The sequence below is a fragment of the Mustela nigripes genome, chromosome 13 (genome assembly GCF_022355385.1).
Source record: "Mustela nigripes isolate SB6536 chromosome 13, MUSNIG.SB6536, whole genome shotgun sequence".
In the NCBI taxonomy this organism is placed as follows: domain Eukaryota; kingdom Metazoa; phylum Chordata; class Mammalia; order Carnivora; family Mustelidae; genus Mustela; species Mustela nigripes.
The window spans coordinates 63,199,657-63,213,569 of record NC_081569.1 but is presented as its reverse complement, the minus strand read 5'-3'; the positions used below and the strand labels follow the sequence as shown (position 1 = coordinate 63,213,569).

Below are 13,913 nucleotides of genomic sequence, written 5' to 3'. Positions count from 1 at the left end.
ATAAAGAAGAGTGGTAGGTAGGTAGATAGATAGATGGAATAATTTTTGACCATAATATTGACCACAAAAAAAGAATGAAATCTTGCCATTTGCAGCAACATGGATGGCTCTAGAAGAGTATAATGCTAAATGAAATAAGCCAGTCAGAGAAAGAGAAATACCATATGATTTCTCATATGTGGAATTTAAGAAAAAAAAATTAACAAAGGAAAAAAAGAGAAAGATACAAACTAAGAAACAGACTCAACTATAGAGAACAAACCAGAGGGGTGGTGGTTGAGGGGATGAGTGAAATTGATGATGGGCATCAAGGAATGCACTTGTGATGAGCACTGCCTTATAGAATTGTTGAATCGCTATACTGTATACCTGTAATGAATATAACACTGTATATTAACTACGCTGGAATTAAAATTTTAAAAAAATAGAATAAAAATTTAAAACCTACTTTTATCTTACTGCTATTTTAGCTCCTGACCTTAAGCAAACATTGTTAAGAGATTATTGCATATATTTCTGGACCTTTTCCTGTGAGTGTGTCTGCTTATAGATGTTGAGAGAAAAATGTAAAAGGCTCATATAGTTTGTTTAAAAATATTATATATATATATATATATATAATAGGATCAGGATTAGCACCTCAGCTTGGAATGCCTGAGATAGGCAAATGCTGGTGTTCTGAATGAAGGGTGAGCAGGATTGCTGTCAGGATCTGATCACTGGGGTGCCTGGGTGGCTCAGTGGGTTAAAGCCTCTGCCTTTGGCTCAGGTCATGATCCCAGGGTCCTGGGATCGAGCCCTGCATCAGGCTCTCTGCTCTGCGGGGAGCCTGCTTTCTCCTCTCTCTCTGCCTGTCTCTCTGTGAGCTCTGTCTGTCAAATAAATAAAATCTTTAAAAAAAAATCCGATCACCATTCTTTTTTTCCCTTTAAGATTTTATTTATTTATTTAATAAATAAATGAATCGCCATTCTTGAGGAATGTAACACACAAAACACTAAGCTATAGTCGCAGTCTTGTCTCAATGTAGGTCTTTGGGTCAACAAAGCAATTCCAGGTTAAAATTGCTGAATTCTAATTCACACTTCTGTATTTCTTTGGTCTCTGTCTTCCAGATATCTTTTTTCTTGATTTACCTTGGTGAATTGCCTTTAAGCCATAATTCCCACCTTACAGCTTTTTCTCACTATCACTTGCTTTGGTCACTTTAAGGTGTGGGATCCTCTTGTACTCTCTCTGCAGTTCTAGAACCTGTATCATAACACGCTGTCTTCCTCTGGTTTCTTGGACCCTTATAAATTTTTCTGAAAGGGAAAATTATAAGAAAATGCAAGAGAATTTTTTTTAGATTTTATTTTATTTAAATTCAATTAACATAGAGTGTATTATTAGTTTCAGAGATAGCATTCAGTGATCCATCAGTTGCATATAACACCCAGTGCTCATTATATCACATGCCCTCCTTAATGTCCATCACACAGTTACCCCATTCTCCCACCTTCCTACCCTCCAGCAACCCTCAGTATGTTTCCTATGATTAAGAGTCTCTTAGGGTTTGTCTCCCTCTCTGATTTCGTCTTATTTTATTTTTCCCTCCTTCCCCTTATGATCCTCTGTTTTGTTTCTTAAATTCCACCTATGAGTGAAGTCATGTGATTCTTTCTCCTATTGACTTATTTCACTTAGCATAATACCCTCTACTTTCATCCATGTCATTGCAAATGATAAGATTTCAATTTTTTGATGGCTGAGTAGTATGCCATTGTGTATATATACCACATCTTATTTATCCATTCATCTGTTGATGGACACCTAGGCTCTTTCCATATTTGGCTATTGTAGACATTGCTGCTATAAACATTGGGGTGTAGGTGCCCCTTCAGATCACTACATTTGTATCTTTGGGGTAAATACAGTAAAATTTCTGGGTCCTAGGGTAGCTCTATTTTAAACTCCTAGGTATACCTGCATACTGTTTTCCAGAATGGCTGTACCAGTTTGCATTCCCACCAGCAGTATAAGATGGTTCCCCTTTCTCCACATCCTTGCCAACATCTGTCATTTCCTGACTTGTTAATTTTAGCAATTCTGACTAATGTGAGGTAGCATCTCATTGTGGTTTTGATTTGTATTTCCTTGATGCCAGGTTATGTGGAGCATTTTTTCACGTGTCTGTTGGCCATTTGGATGTCTTCTTTGGAGAAATGTCTCATGTCTTCTGTCCACTTCTTGACTGGATTATTTGTTCTTTGGGTGTTAAGTTTGGTAAGTTTTTTTTTAATAAATCTTGGATACTGCCTCTTTATCTGATAAGACATTCGCAAATATCTTCTCCCATTCTGTAGGTTGTCTTTTGGTTTTGTCGATTGTTTCCTTTGCTGTGCAGAATCTTTTCATCTTGATGAAGTCCCAATAGTTCATTTTTGCCTTTGGAAATGTGTCTGGCACGTTGCTTTAGCCAAGGTCACAGAGGTGTTCTTCTGCCTGTGTTCTTCTCTGGGATTTTGATGGATTCCTGTGTCACATTTAGGTCTTTTATCCATTTTGAGTCTATTTTTGTGTATGGTATAAGGAAATGGTCCAGTTTCATTCTTCTCCATTGGGTTGTACAATTTTCCCAGCATCGTTTGTTGAAGAGACTGCCTTTTTTTCCATTGGCTATTCTTTCCTGCTTTGTCAAAAAATGGTTGACTGTAGAGTTGAGGGGCCATTCCTGGGTTTTCTATTCTGTTTCATAGATCTGTGTCTGTTTTTGTGCACGTACCTACTGTCTTAATGATTATAGCTTTATAATAGAGCTTGAAGTCCAGAATTGTGATACCACCAGCTTTGGTTTTCTTTTTCAATATTCCTTTGGCTATTCGGGGTCTTTCTAGTTCTGTGAAAAAAGTTGATAGTATTTTGATAAGGATTGCACTGAACGTGTAGATCGCTCTGGGTAACATTATAATTAACATTTTAACAATATTTTTTCTTACCGTCTATGAGTATGGAATGTTCTTCTATTTCTTTGTTACTTCCTAAATTTCTTTCATAAATGTTCTATAGCTTTTACAGTGCTGATCCTTTGCCTCTTTGATTCGGTTTACTCCTAAGTATCTTATGGTCTTAGGTGCAGTTGTAAGTGGGATTGATGTAAGAGAATTATTTAATAAAAATTAAATTTTTAAAACAGCCATTATAAGGGGTGCCTGGATGACTCCATTGGTTAAGTGTCTTCCTTTGGCTCAGGTCATGGTCCCCTGGGCCTGGGATCAAGCCTCGTCCGCTTCTCCCTCTCCCTCTGCCTCTCTTCCCCACCCCCGCTCATGTTCTCTCTCTCTCTATCTATCTCAAACAAATAAATAGAATCTTCAAAAAAATAGCCATTAAATGAAATGGAGAGTGATGGGTACACACTAAAAGAACTCAGTGGGGTCCAGAAAGTAGTCATCTTTGTCATAGGAGATTGCAGGGGTTTACAATTCTTTTTCTTTGTTTTCATTATTCGATGATGAAGAGGACAATTCTAATTCATTCTAAATTCATTCTAAAATGAATTTTTTAAAGTATTTATTTATTGGGGCACCTGGGTGGCACAGTCAGTTGGGCGACTGACTCTTGATTTCTGTTCAGGTCGTGTTCTCAGGGTCATGAGATTGAGACCCACATCGGGATTCTCTCTTCCTGAGCCCTTCCCCCAACTTATATTCTCTCTCTCTCTCTCTCTCTCTCTCTCAAATAAATGTATGATTACAACTTTATGATATTCTGGATAAGGTAAAACTACAGAAACAGTAAAAAGATCAGTTCTTTGCCAGCAATTGAAGAGCAGAAGAAAGTGGTTGGGAGGAATCAATAGGCAGAACAGAGGGGATTTTTAGGGCAGCGAAATACTCTGATACCCTAATAATGATGGATATATGTCATTATATATTTGTCCAAACGCACATAACATCGTCAACATCAAGAGGGAACCATAAGGTAAACTATGGACTTTGGTGATTATACTATGTCAATGTAGTTTCGGGGGGTGATAATAGAAAAGGCTCTGCATGTGTAGGGCTAGGAGGTATATGAGAAATCTATGTATTTTCCTCTCAATTTTGCTATAAATCCAAACTACTCTAAAAATATAAGTATTTTTTTAAAAATTGAACCATAGTTGATATACAATGTTATATTAGTTTCAGATGTACATTATTCAATAGTTCTATACATTATGCAGTTCTCACAATAGGTGTAGTTACCAACTATCACCATAGTATATTGACTATACTCTCTTTGCTATATTTTTCATCCCCACAGCTTATTAATTTTATAGCTTGAAGTCATCTATATTGTCCAGTGCTCCATTCCCCCTTCCCTCTGGCATCCACCATTTTATTCTGTTTTAGTTTGTTTATATTTCCAGGTTTTTTTTTAATTTCACAAATAAGTGAAATCATATGTTATTTGTCTTTCTCTGACTTATTTCACTTAGCATAATACCCTCTAAGTCCATCCATGTTGTTGCAAGTGGCAATTTTTTTGTGGTTGAATAATATTCTATTGTATATATATATATATGTATACCACACACACATACACACATGATACCCTCTTTATCCATTCATCTATAGACTATGGATGGACACTCAGTTTATTTCCACTGCTTGACTATTGTAAATAATGCTGCAATAAACATAGAAGTGCATATAACTTTTCAAAGTATTGTTTTCATATTCTTTGGGTAAATACCCAGCAGTGGTATTACTGGATTATATGATATTTCTATTTTTAATTTTTTGAGAAACCTCCATACTGTTTTACATAGTGCTGCACTAACTTGTACTAACAGTGCACAAGGGTTCCCTTTTCTCCACATCCTTACCAACACTTGTCTTTTTGAGAATAGCCATTCTGACTGGAATGGGGTGACATCTCATTGTGGCTTTGGTTTACATTCCCCAATGAGCAGGGAGGCTGATGTGGGGCTAGATCTCAGAACCTCGAGATCATGGCATGAGCCAAAGGCAGACACTTAACCTACTGAGCCCCCCAGGTGCCCCTGTTTTTGTTTTTTTTTTTTTTAAGATTTTGTTTATTTATTTGACAGAGATCACAAGTAGGCAGAAAGGCAGACAGAGAGAGAGGGAGAAGACTCCCTGTTGAGTAGAGAGCCCGATGCAGAGCTCGATCCCAGGACCCTAGAATCATGACCTGAGCTGAAGGCAGAGGCTTTAACCCACAGAGCCACCCAGGTGCCCCCCTGTTTTTGTTTTTAATAGACTTTATTTCTTAGAGCTAGTATTTTTTAACAAGTTCCATAGGTGATTCTAATGTGAATTTAGGATAGAGAGTGACCGGTCTAAGTAAGTCACTGCTCAGTCTGCTCAGCTGAGTTCCTACAAGTATTCCCCCAAATACCCTTGCTCCACTGTTTGGAATTATCCACACTTGCCATACCTTCATCTTTCCCATAATTTGTCATCCTGCTTGGAAGCCCCAGATTCCATTCACCAGTCGGGAGAACCACTACCCACCAAGTCACAATTCAAGCAAATGGCTTCCCTCACGCCTACCTAAAGTTTCTTGTTGTTCCCCGAACACATTTTCCTATCACTTGGTTCTTTGGTCATACCTGTATTATACTCTTTAACAGGATTTTTTTTATTGTTTGACCACATGCCTGTCCCTCCACTAGACAGAAATTTGAGAGCAGTTTTGTGTTTTATTCATCTTGTCAGCACTTAACACTAACTCAAATTCTTTGTCAGATGCACGATGCTGCATATATAAACTATATTTTGAAATTGAGAAATCTAGCATTTTTCATTCAAAGTTTATCTATTACTTGCTAAAATATGAAACCCTCAGATACTTTTGTTCCCTCTTAGAGCCTGCACATTCCTTGTGTCTTGGCCCAAGGAACAGAACTCTGGCTAAAAGACAGGCATGGTCTCCCAGCAGACCACTGTGTCACCCTAAGTCATTTAATTTCCCTGGGATCTTGTTCCTTATCTGTAAAATGTAGATTGCTGAGGCCCCTTCCACCATGAGTCAAGCCCAAAAAACGGGGGTTTATACTTTTTTCCCAAGTGACACTTCTAGACTGTTTTCCTGTTTGATAACAAAGAGTCGGGGGGCACCTGGGTGCCTCAGTAGGTTAAGTAATTGCTTTCAGATCAGGTCATGATCCCATGGCCCTAGGACTGAGCCCTGCAGGGGTCTCCCTGCTCAGCAAGAAGTCTGCTTCTCCCTCCCCCTTTGCCCCTCCCCCTGTTTGTATTCTCTCTCTCTCTCTCAAATAAATAAAATCTTTTAAAAAGGGAGCGGGGCAAGAGAGGGACAGATGTATAAAAAACTGAACACATCAAGTTTTACAATTGTTTTAATTATTGAAACAAAATTAACATTAAGTCAAATTGTGTGCAACAATGTTTCTGATGTAAGAGGTGAGTGAGAATCTCAGGACAGAGATTCTACACGTATTATACCCACTATAACAAATTTCCAGTAACTTAGAGGTTATCTTTCAAAAAATTTCCCCCAAATTCTAAACAAAGTATGCAAATTGGAAATTAACTCTAAACATGCATAACTATCTTTTGTGTGAATAGACTGAACAATTCAGTTCTGACCATGAGAATTCTCTCCAAGATTTTTCCAGCCCCACAACTACAGCTACCGCATAGACGGGTCAAATACAGCAACAGAATCATCAATGTAGAATTAACAATTAGATTATATTTGCATCATCATCAATATGACTATGATTTATAAGCATAAAGCATAAAAGCATATCAGCATTAATAAGAACATAGCATTTGAAATTAATGCAATCTATAAGCACAATCTTCAAACCTGGAAAAAAAGGAAAATAGATTTGTTAGCAAATACATTTATTTTATCTAGATTATAGATCACACCACCAAATTTGTCTGACTTCTGCTATGTAAATCATTGTTTGTAAAAGAAACAGCTGCAGACAATTTTCCAAACCCATTACAAAGAGCATACCCCATTAATTTATCCCATTGGTTCTCCCACATTCTTATAGGAAAGAATGCTTGTATTAGATTTCAGATCCCTGCTGTCCCATTTAGTAACTGTGTGACTCCAGGCAGGTCACCCAACCTCTCTGATGCTTTCTCAAATTAATTTCCCTGTCCTGGGAGGTAACGGGAAATTTCTCCATGGTACCCCATGGAGATAAATTTCATGCAAAGCTGGATTTTGACCTCTGGACTCCAGCAATGCAGACAAGTCCAATTCTTCCCACTTTCACAATGCGAGAAGTTTTTGTAGCTACACGTATTATAGTATCTTTACACTGCGTTTTCCATTTCTCTACTCTGTTGGACTGGGAGCCTCTAGAAGGCAAACACAGTGCCCACACACTAACACTGAACAACAGACTAAGGGAACAGGGAATCTACAAAACCACGTCACTCCTCTTTTCAGGCTGAATAATAAAGCAACTGCTATACAAAGGAAGAGAACAGTTCATTTCTGAAGGCCCAGAGATGCCCACCGTAGAAACAGAAGAAGAAAGATCAAATCCTTGCAGGTGGTATGGATAACTAGCTGCCTCTATCCTGTTAAAGCACTCCAACAGCTCCTCTGATTTTGTTTGGAGGGCCACTGGCAGCATGAGACTGGGGCTACACACCTTTCTCATGCCACTCCACAGGAAAAAAAACATATTCCCTGTAGGATTCTTTCCTACGTGCTGAAATGCTACCCTGATTAAGATCTTCCCTATAATGAGGGTTATCTTACAGAGCTCTCTGTAAATAGTACCCAGGACGGTGAAACAAGAAAAATATTTTCTTAAGATTAGAAACCTACCTCCATGATGCTGGTTAGTTGTCTCGCTCTATGAAAAAGAAAACGGAAAAAGGAAGAGAGTAAGTTTTACTTTTAAAATACTATTAACAAATGTCTAGAACTGTTTATAAATAAGTCTGGCAGAATAGCCTGCAGACCCTAACCATGAATACCCAGTAGGTAGGGCCCAACCTTGCCTACTAGCCTCAGCTCCCAACCCAGCCAGGGACTACTGGGTAGGGTGCTAGGACAGCAGGGCCTGCAGATGAAGTCCTGTGCCTTCTGGAGAGCTTTGGTGGTTCAAAGTATCCACGAGGCTGTCAGGAAGGCCCACGAGACCAGGAGGGAAGAAACACTGGTAGTTCATGTGCATTTGTGCAGGTGCCAACTGCTGCTGCTCCCTGTTTTTGCTGCAGGGAAACTACTGTTTTGGGGATGGGTCTGTGCAGAGGTGTCTCAAAAGGTGCCACTTATCAGAGCTTTAAATAATATTCCCTGTCAGTCCCAGTATGCAGTTTTGTTTTTTTTTTTATATCAAAGCAGCTTTAAGCTGTGCCTATACACAGTTACAAATGTTAGTAGGTAAGGAAAGAACTTAAAAGCTTACCCCATTTAACGACCTGGGGAGTTTTGAGAGTAACATGCTTCACACGGCAGCTAAATTCATCCTGTCCATTGGGAGTGAATTCAGTGTGGACCAGAAGATAGAAACTCCAGTCCTTGCTGAAAGACAGGTCTGACTGTTCTGCATTCATCTTCTCTCCATTCTTCAGCAGTTCGATTTCAATTTCTGGTGGGTGGAATCCTGACACATAGCAGTTCAGGAAATTTGGCTTTCCATTCTCTGCGGGGTGCCGTGAGTAAACCTGAATTTTTGGAGTACCTGAGGGACATGATAGAAAGACAAATGAAAATTGCAGAATATTTCACTTGGACTACCTTGGTCTAAAGCTATCTCAGGCAACATTGTTTAAATTTGATTATTGATTTCTCCCAATTCCATTTCTACTCTGCCCAAATGAGCTTCCACTTTTCCAAAAGGCTGCTTCCATTTTGAGGGATAAACCACGACTTAGTATCTTTCCCACATTAATTCCTCTACTCGTGGCTTTTTGGTTTTTTCCTAGCAGATTCCTAATAGTATCATCTTCTGTCACTGGAGTTTGTGCCAAATCTTTTAAGAACCTTTCTGTGGAGACTCTCAAGAACTTTTGATGGCTTCTTTAACACCCATATAATTCCTCCACACATTCTCAAGAGTCCTCATGATTTGGCCCCAACCTACTTTTCAAACTTCATTTCTCACTTCACATACTCTTCATAATAGCCACATCAAAAAACTTATGTTTTTGCACCTTATTTCATGCCATCTTTTTTTTTCATGCCATCTTTTTTTTTCTTTTTTTAATGTTTGCTCCTTTCCTTTTTGGTTCCTGATCCTACCTAGATCCACACCCATCTAACTTCCCAATATGTATTGTGTCTAGTATAGTGCCTTGCACACAGAAGCTGCTCTGTAAATGGCAGATATTGTTATTATTATTACCTTGAACAAAACTTAAATGCATACAGAAGCCAGAAACACCATAAGTGAGTAAACTGGGCTGGGTAAGAAAAATAGGGAAGGGTGAGGACTGTGGCAAATGAAAAAGGACATACTCTCCACCATGACCAAGTGGAATAATGTGTGCAAGAGTGGGATTTGCGTTTTTAATTTCCACCCTCAAGTGATTGCTGTAACTAGCCACACTGGGAATATGTTAGTGCTATAGAAGAGTCATTTCCAAAATGGGATGCATAACTAGACCATTTCTGTATTTTTCATCGAGTGAAGAGAAGTGTTACTGCCACTAAATGTACAGCTTGACACCAATATACGTATATAATTCACTTTTAAATATAAGTATATCCAGTGTATATGGTTACTAAAGGGAAACTCCTCTGTGTCCAGGAGGTGGTAGGGAGGAGCAGTACCAGACTGCTCTGACCAGGTTTATCTGTCTAGAAACACCCTGTCATCAAAGAAAAGGTCACCAGCCCCATCAGGAGCTAGCCTGGGGATCCCAATGAAGCCCTGATTTTTTTTTTCCATAAAGTTAAAAATGAAGACAAATCAGAAAGCTCTTTGTATCAGAACTTCTAATAATTAGAACATAATAAATGCCACAAGAGTCAGAACAAAGGTTCATCAGGCGTAGAATTCTCTCTTTGAGGGAGACAGGCAGGGTTCTGCAAGAACATCACAATAACCTCTTCTAAGAGGAGGACAAGTATCAGACAAGACCTGGGTTTGAATCTGGGCTCAGCCACTTACTGGTTCTATGACTTTGGAACAGTTAGTTGAGTTTCTGAAGCTTAATGGAAACATCAGTTTATGTCCACAGTGAAACAAAACCCACACAAGAGAAAGAGCAAAAAACAGACCCCCAGAGGCAATCATTACCCATTTCTTGAGTATCTTTTAAGATTTTTATTTATTTATTTGAGAAAGAAAAATAGAGAGGGAGAGCATAGAGGGAGAAGCCGAACTCCCCATGGAGCAGAGTGCCCAACCCAGGGTCCAATTCCAGGACCCCCAGATCATGACCCCAGTCAGAGGCAGACACTTAATCGACGGAGCCACCCAAGTGCCCCTCCAGAGTATCTTCTAGAAATGATCTATTCATGTTATATACTACTTTGCAAACTTTCAAAGTAAGATTTTTCTTTTGGAGCGCCTGGGTGGCTCAGTGGGTTAAAGCCTCTGCTTTCGGCTCAGGTCATGATCCCAGGGTCCTGGGATCGAGCCCCGCATCAGGCTCTCTGCCTACTTCTCTGCCTACTTGTGATCTCTGTCTGTCAAATAAATAAATAAAATCTTTTAAAAGGGACGCCTGGGTGGCTCAGTGGGTTAAGCCACTGTCTTCGGCTCGGGTCATGATCCCAGGGTCCTGGGATTGAGCCCCAAATCGGGCTCTCTGCTCAGCAGGGAGCCTGCTTCCTCCTCTCTCTCTGCCTGCCTCTCTGCCTGCTTGTCATCTCTCTCTGTCAAATAAATAAATAAAATCTTTTAAAAAATAAAAAAAAAATCTTTAAAAAAAAGATTTTTTTTTTAATGTCAGTTTGTTATTTTTAAAATTATTTCTGTGGTCGTCACCAAATATCAATAATTTTATTTGTGCTTTATTTTGTAAATAGACTATAAATACCTTCTTTTCAGGATCCAAACCCCCACTCCACAGACGCTTTTGTGAGGGGAAAATATGAGGGTTCTGGTATACTACGAGTTATTTAGAACGTGCTCAAGATCTAGAGTGTCCCTGACACTCTGGGTAACCATTTTGATTACCCTTATCATTGGCTTTACCGTCTTCCTGACTGGTAAACCTTCGCTTTTTCAAAACAGAAAGTAGAAGCTTAGTTCATCTTGGGAAGAACCAGGCAAGGAGCCAAAAAGGAAGCCCTCTGTGAAGAAAAACAGGGGCCCCGGACTCTCCAGCTTGCTGGCAAGAATCTCACACCAGAAGGTGACGAGGAGGTACTGAAAAACCGCAGAGTTTGCAGCCAAAGGGCGCACAGCCCCACAAAAAGCTCTGCTCCCGTTAGTTAGACTGTCTGCCGTTTCTCCCCCGTGTTGTGTTGATTAAGTTACTTAAAACTCTTGATGGCTCAGTTTCCTTACGTATGAAATGCCGGAGATATTAACCATTGCCTTTACATCGTAGGCTCATCTCAGAATCAGATGGCATAGAGCACACAACGTCCCCAGCACGCCCCTTATCAATAAAGACTAGCTCTTGTGATTATTAAAAGCGACAAGGAACGGGAACAAGTGAATTAATGATGTCAAAGCGCTCTGTAACACCTCTAAGCATTCTACAAACTCCACGTGTGGATTCCTCCCCCACGGTTTCGCCGCATATTTGTGGGGCCGGCAACCCCGAAGGAAGCCCCGAAGCCCCCGGGATCCGAGCGGAGCAGCTGCAGCCGACTGATGGACCCGCGCGGTGCCTCCCGCAAAGACGGATGTCTCCACCTTTTCACGGCCCCCGACTCCCCGCTTTCGGGACTCGCCCTCCCAGGCCGACTGCTGCACCCGGCAAGCTAGAGGTTCCGCGGAAGAGAAACCCTCCCCCACCTCGGCCGCTCCGAAGTCTGTCATCACCCCGAAACTTTGTCCAGCCCCACCCGGAACGCACATGCCGGAGGCCTCCCTTACCCCCCTCTCCCGAAGAAGAGAAAAAAGGTTGCGTCCTGGGCTCGCACCCACCACCCCCCCAACTAGCCGGCCACCCCACCGCTTCCCCGCCCGCAGACCAAGCCCGCAGCTAGCCTCCAGGTCCGGCAGAAGAACTGAGGAGGAGGAGGCGTGGGTGAGCTACAGAGTTAACGCCGAGAATGCCAAAAAGATTGGAGCACAGGAGAAGCGCTTGGGCAAGAGGGGACACTCACGTTGGACGGCGTGCACGCCGGACAGAGAGAGCAGCCCGACGAAGACCAACGTCCAGAGAAGCGCCATCGCCACCGGAGTAGGAGCAGCGCGGGACATAGAGTGGCCCGCCCGCCCGGCTCCTCCACTTATAGTACTCGCGCGCACCGCCAATCAGAACCCTTCTGGCGGGAGCCGTCACTTGTCTCCGAGCGCTCGAGGCCGGGCCAGGTTAGAAAGAGGGACTTTCCCGTTTTCAGTTTCATTTTCCTATAAGGGCTCGTGATGCCCAAGAAGACGTGGGTTGGATAGAGGGGTTTTGCTGTCTAGAGGCCGGCGCGCTGCGACTAGGGTGCGCGCCAGAGCCTGGGTAGAGGGCCTGCTATCATAGAACCCGGGCGGGACCTACGTTGGTCCCGCGCCCTCTCCTTGAGAACCATCCAGACTCAGAATACCTTGCTTACTGTGTCCCAGCCAGGTGGGACCCTAAGGTTCTAAAACCTGGGGTTTGCATTCGAGAAAACTCAAATCCTGAAAGATTAATAGAGTAGACAAAGGACGAATGGTGCGGGGCAAAAGAAGAACTCTGATTAATAATTATGACCCAGGATTCCGGATTCTCTGAGCAAGAAAAATAGTCCAGGAATCTCAAGGCCTCCTGAGGACTACTCAGAGAACTGTACAGAGTGGACAAGGACCTTCTTGCCTCCTGCATTCCTTCAGGCAAAAGTTTCTTTTGGTAAATAAACCGCTGTGCCAAGAAATTCTTCTCTGTATCTTCCTGCTGTTGTTTAGGTAATTTTCTTCATTTTGTTGATTTGTGGGAAAAACAACCACTGATAGCAAAAGCAGTAACTGCCTTAGAGTTTACAGACCTCTTTAGGTAATCCCTGTGAATTACCGCATTAGAATGGCTTGGCACATAGTAGGTATTCAATAAATGGAATGAATGAATGAATGAATTAATTATGGATAAGGGAAAACAAAAGCTGAGACTAGGATTCAAACTCTCCCGATGCCATTGCCTTCATGCTTTAGACACTTGGAAGATAAGGACTCTGAAATTTTAGTGAGAATTTGGATTGCATCCGCTATGGGAGCAGCCAAAGATGTCAAACCTACTGACTGTAAGAGCATAACAATGTTAGACCCCTTAAGAAAAACTATACTTCAGAGATACCTTAAAAAAGATGCTGACATCATGTGGCAGCCGAATCCACCAGTCTCTCAGTGGAACAGTGAGGAGAGGAAGTGAACCATGGGGGTGGAAAGACAGAGATCTTGGAAATCACCATGGTTTTCAGTTAAAAGGAGTTGGGTTGTGATTCCCCAAGGAAACAACAAATTTGTTCTATATTTCTTTTACATATTTTTAGACCTTGTACTAACCCCTATTGTGGAAGCCATGTCTGAAACTAAGGAAATGAGATAATGCACAGAGAGCCTCACACAGTTCCTAACACAGTGTTTTATGTTTAACAAGCCTACTCTAACTATTGGTATTATTTACCTAGTTTTCCTACAAGCTTTATCCATAATTCTCTCAAAATATAAGAATAATTGTTATGCATAAAGTTATGAGTAAAGACATTCTTGCTTCTCTCATTTGTTTTTTGTGTTTTTAAACTCACTTAAGACTCTTAAGGCCTGAAACATTCGTGTTGAATTTTCTAATGCCTTGGGAGTATAGAGCTATTTTTCATCTCCTAAATTC

The 13,913-nt window shown here is 41.1% G+C and overlaps 1 protein-coding gene across 1 annotated transcript; it reads right to left on the bottom strand.

Annotated features, from left to right (window-relative positions):
• Positions 1-6,336: 6,336 nt before the first annotated feature.
• Positions 6,337-12,340, bottom strand: B2M (beta-2-microglobulin). The gene is made up of 4 exons (XM_059372723.1): positions 12,223-12,340; positions 8,399-8,674; positions 7,813-7,840; positions 6,337-6,825 (listed from the first exon to the last, which is right to left on the bottom strand). The coding sequence occupies exons 1-3, from the start codon at positions 12,317-12,319 to the stop codon at positions 7,827-7,829; spliced, it is 387 nt and encodes a 128-aa protein (XP_059228706.1). The 5' UTR covers positions 12,320-12,340; the 3' UTR covers positions 6,337-6,825; positions 7,813-7,826.
• Positions 12,341-13,913: the final 1,573 nt, after the last annotated feature.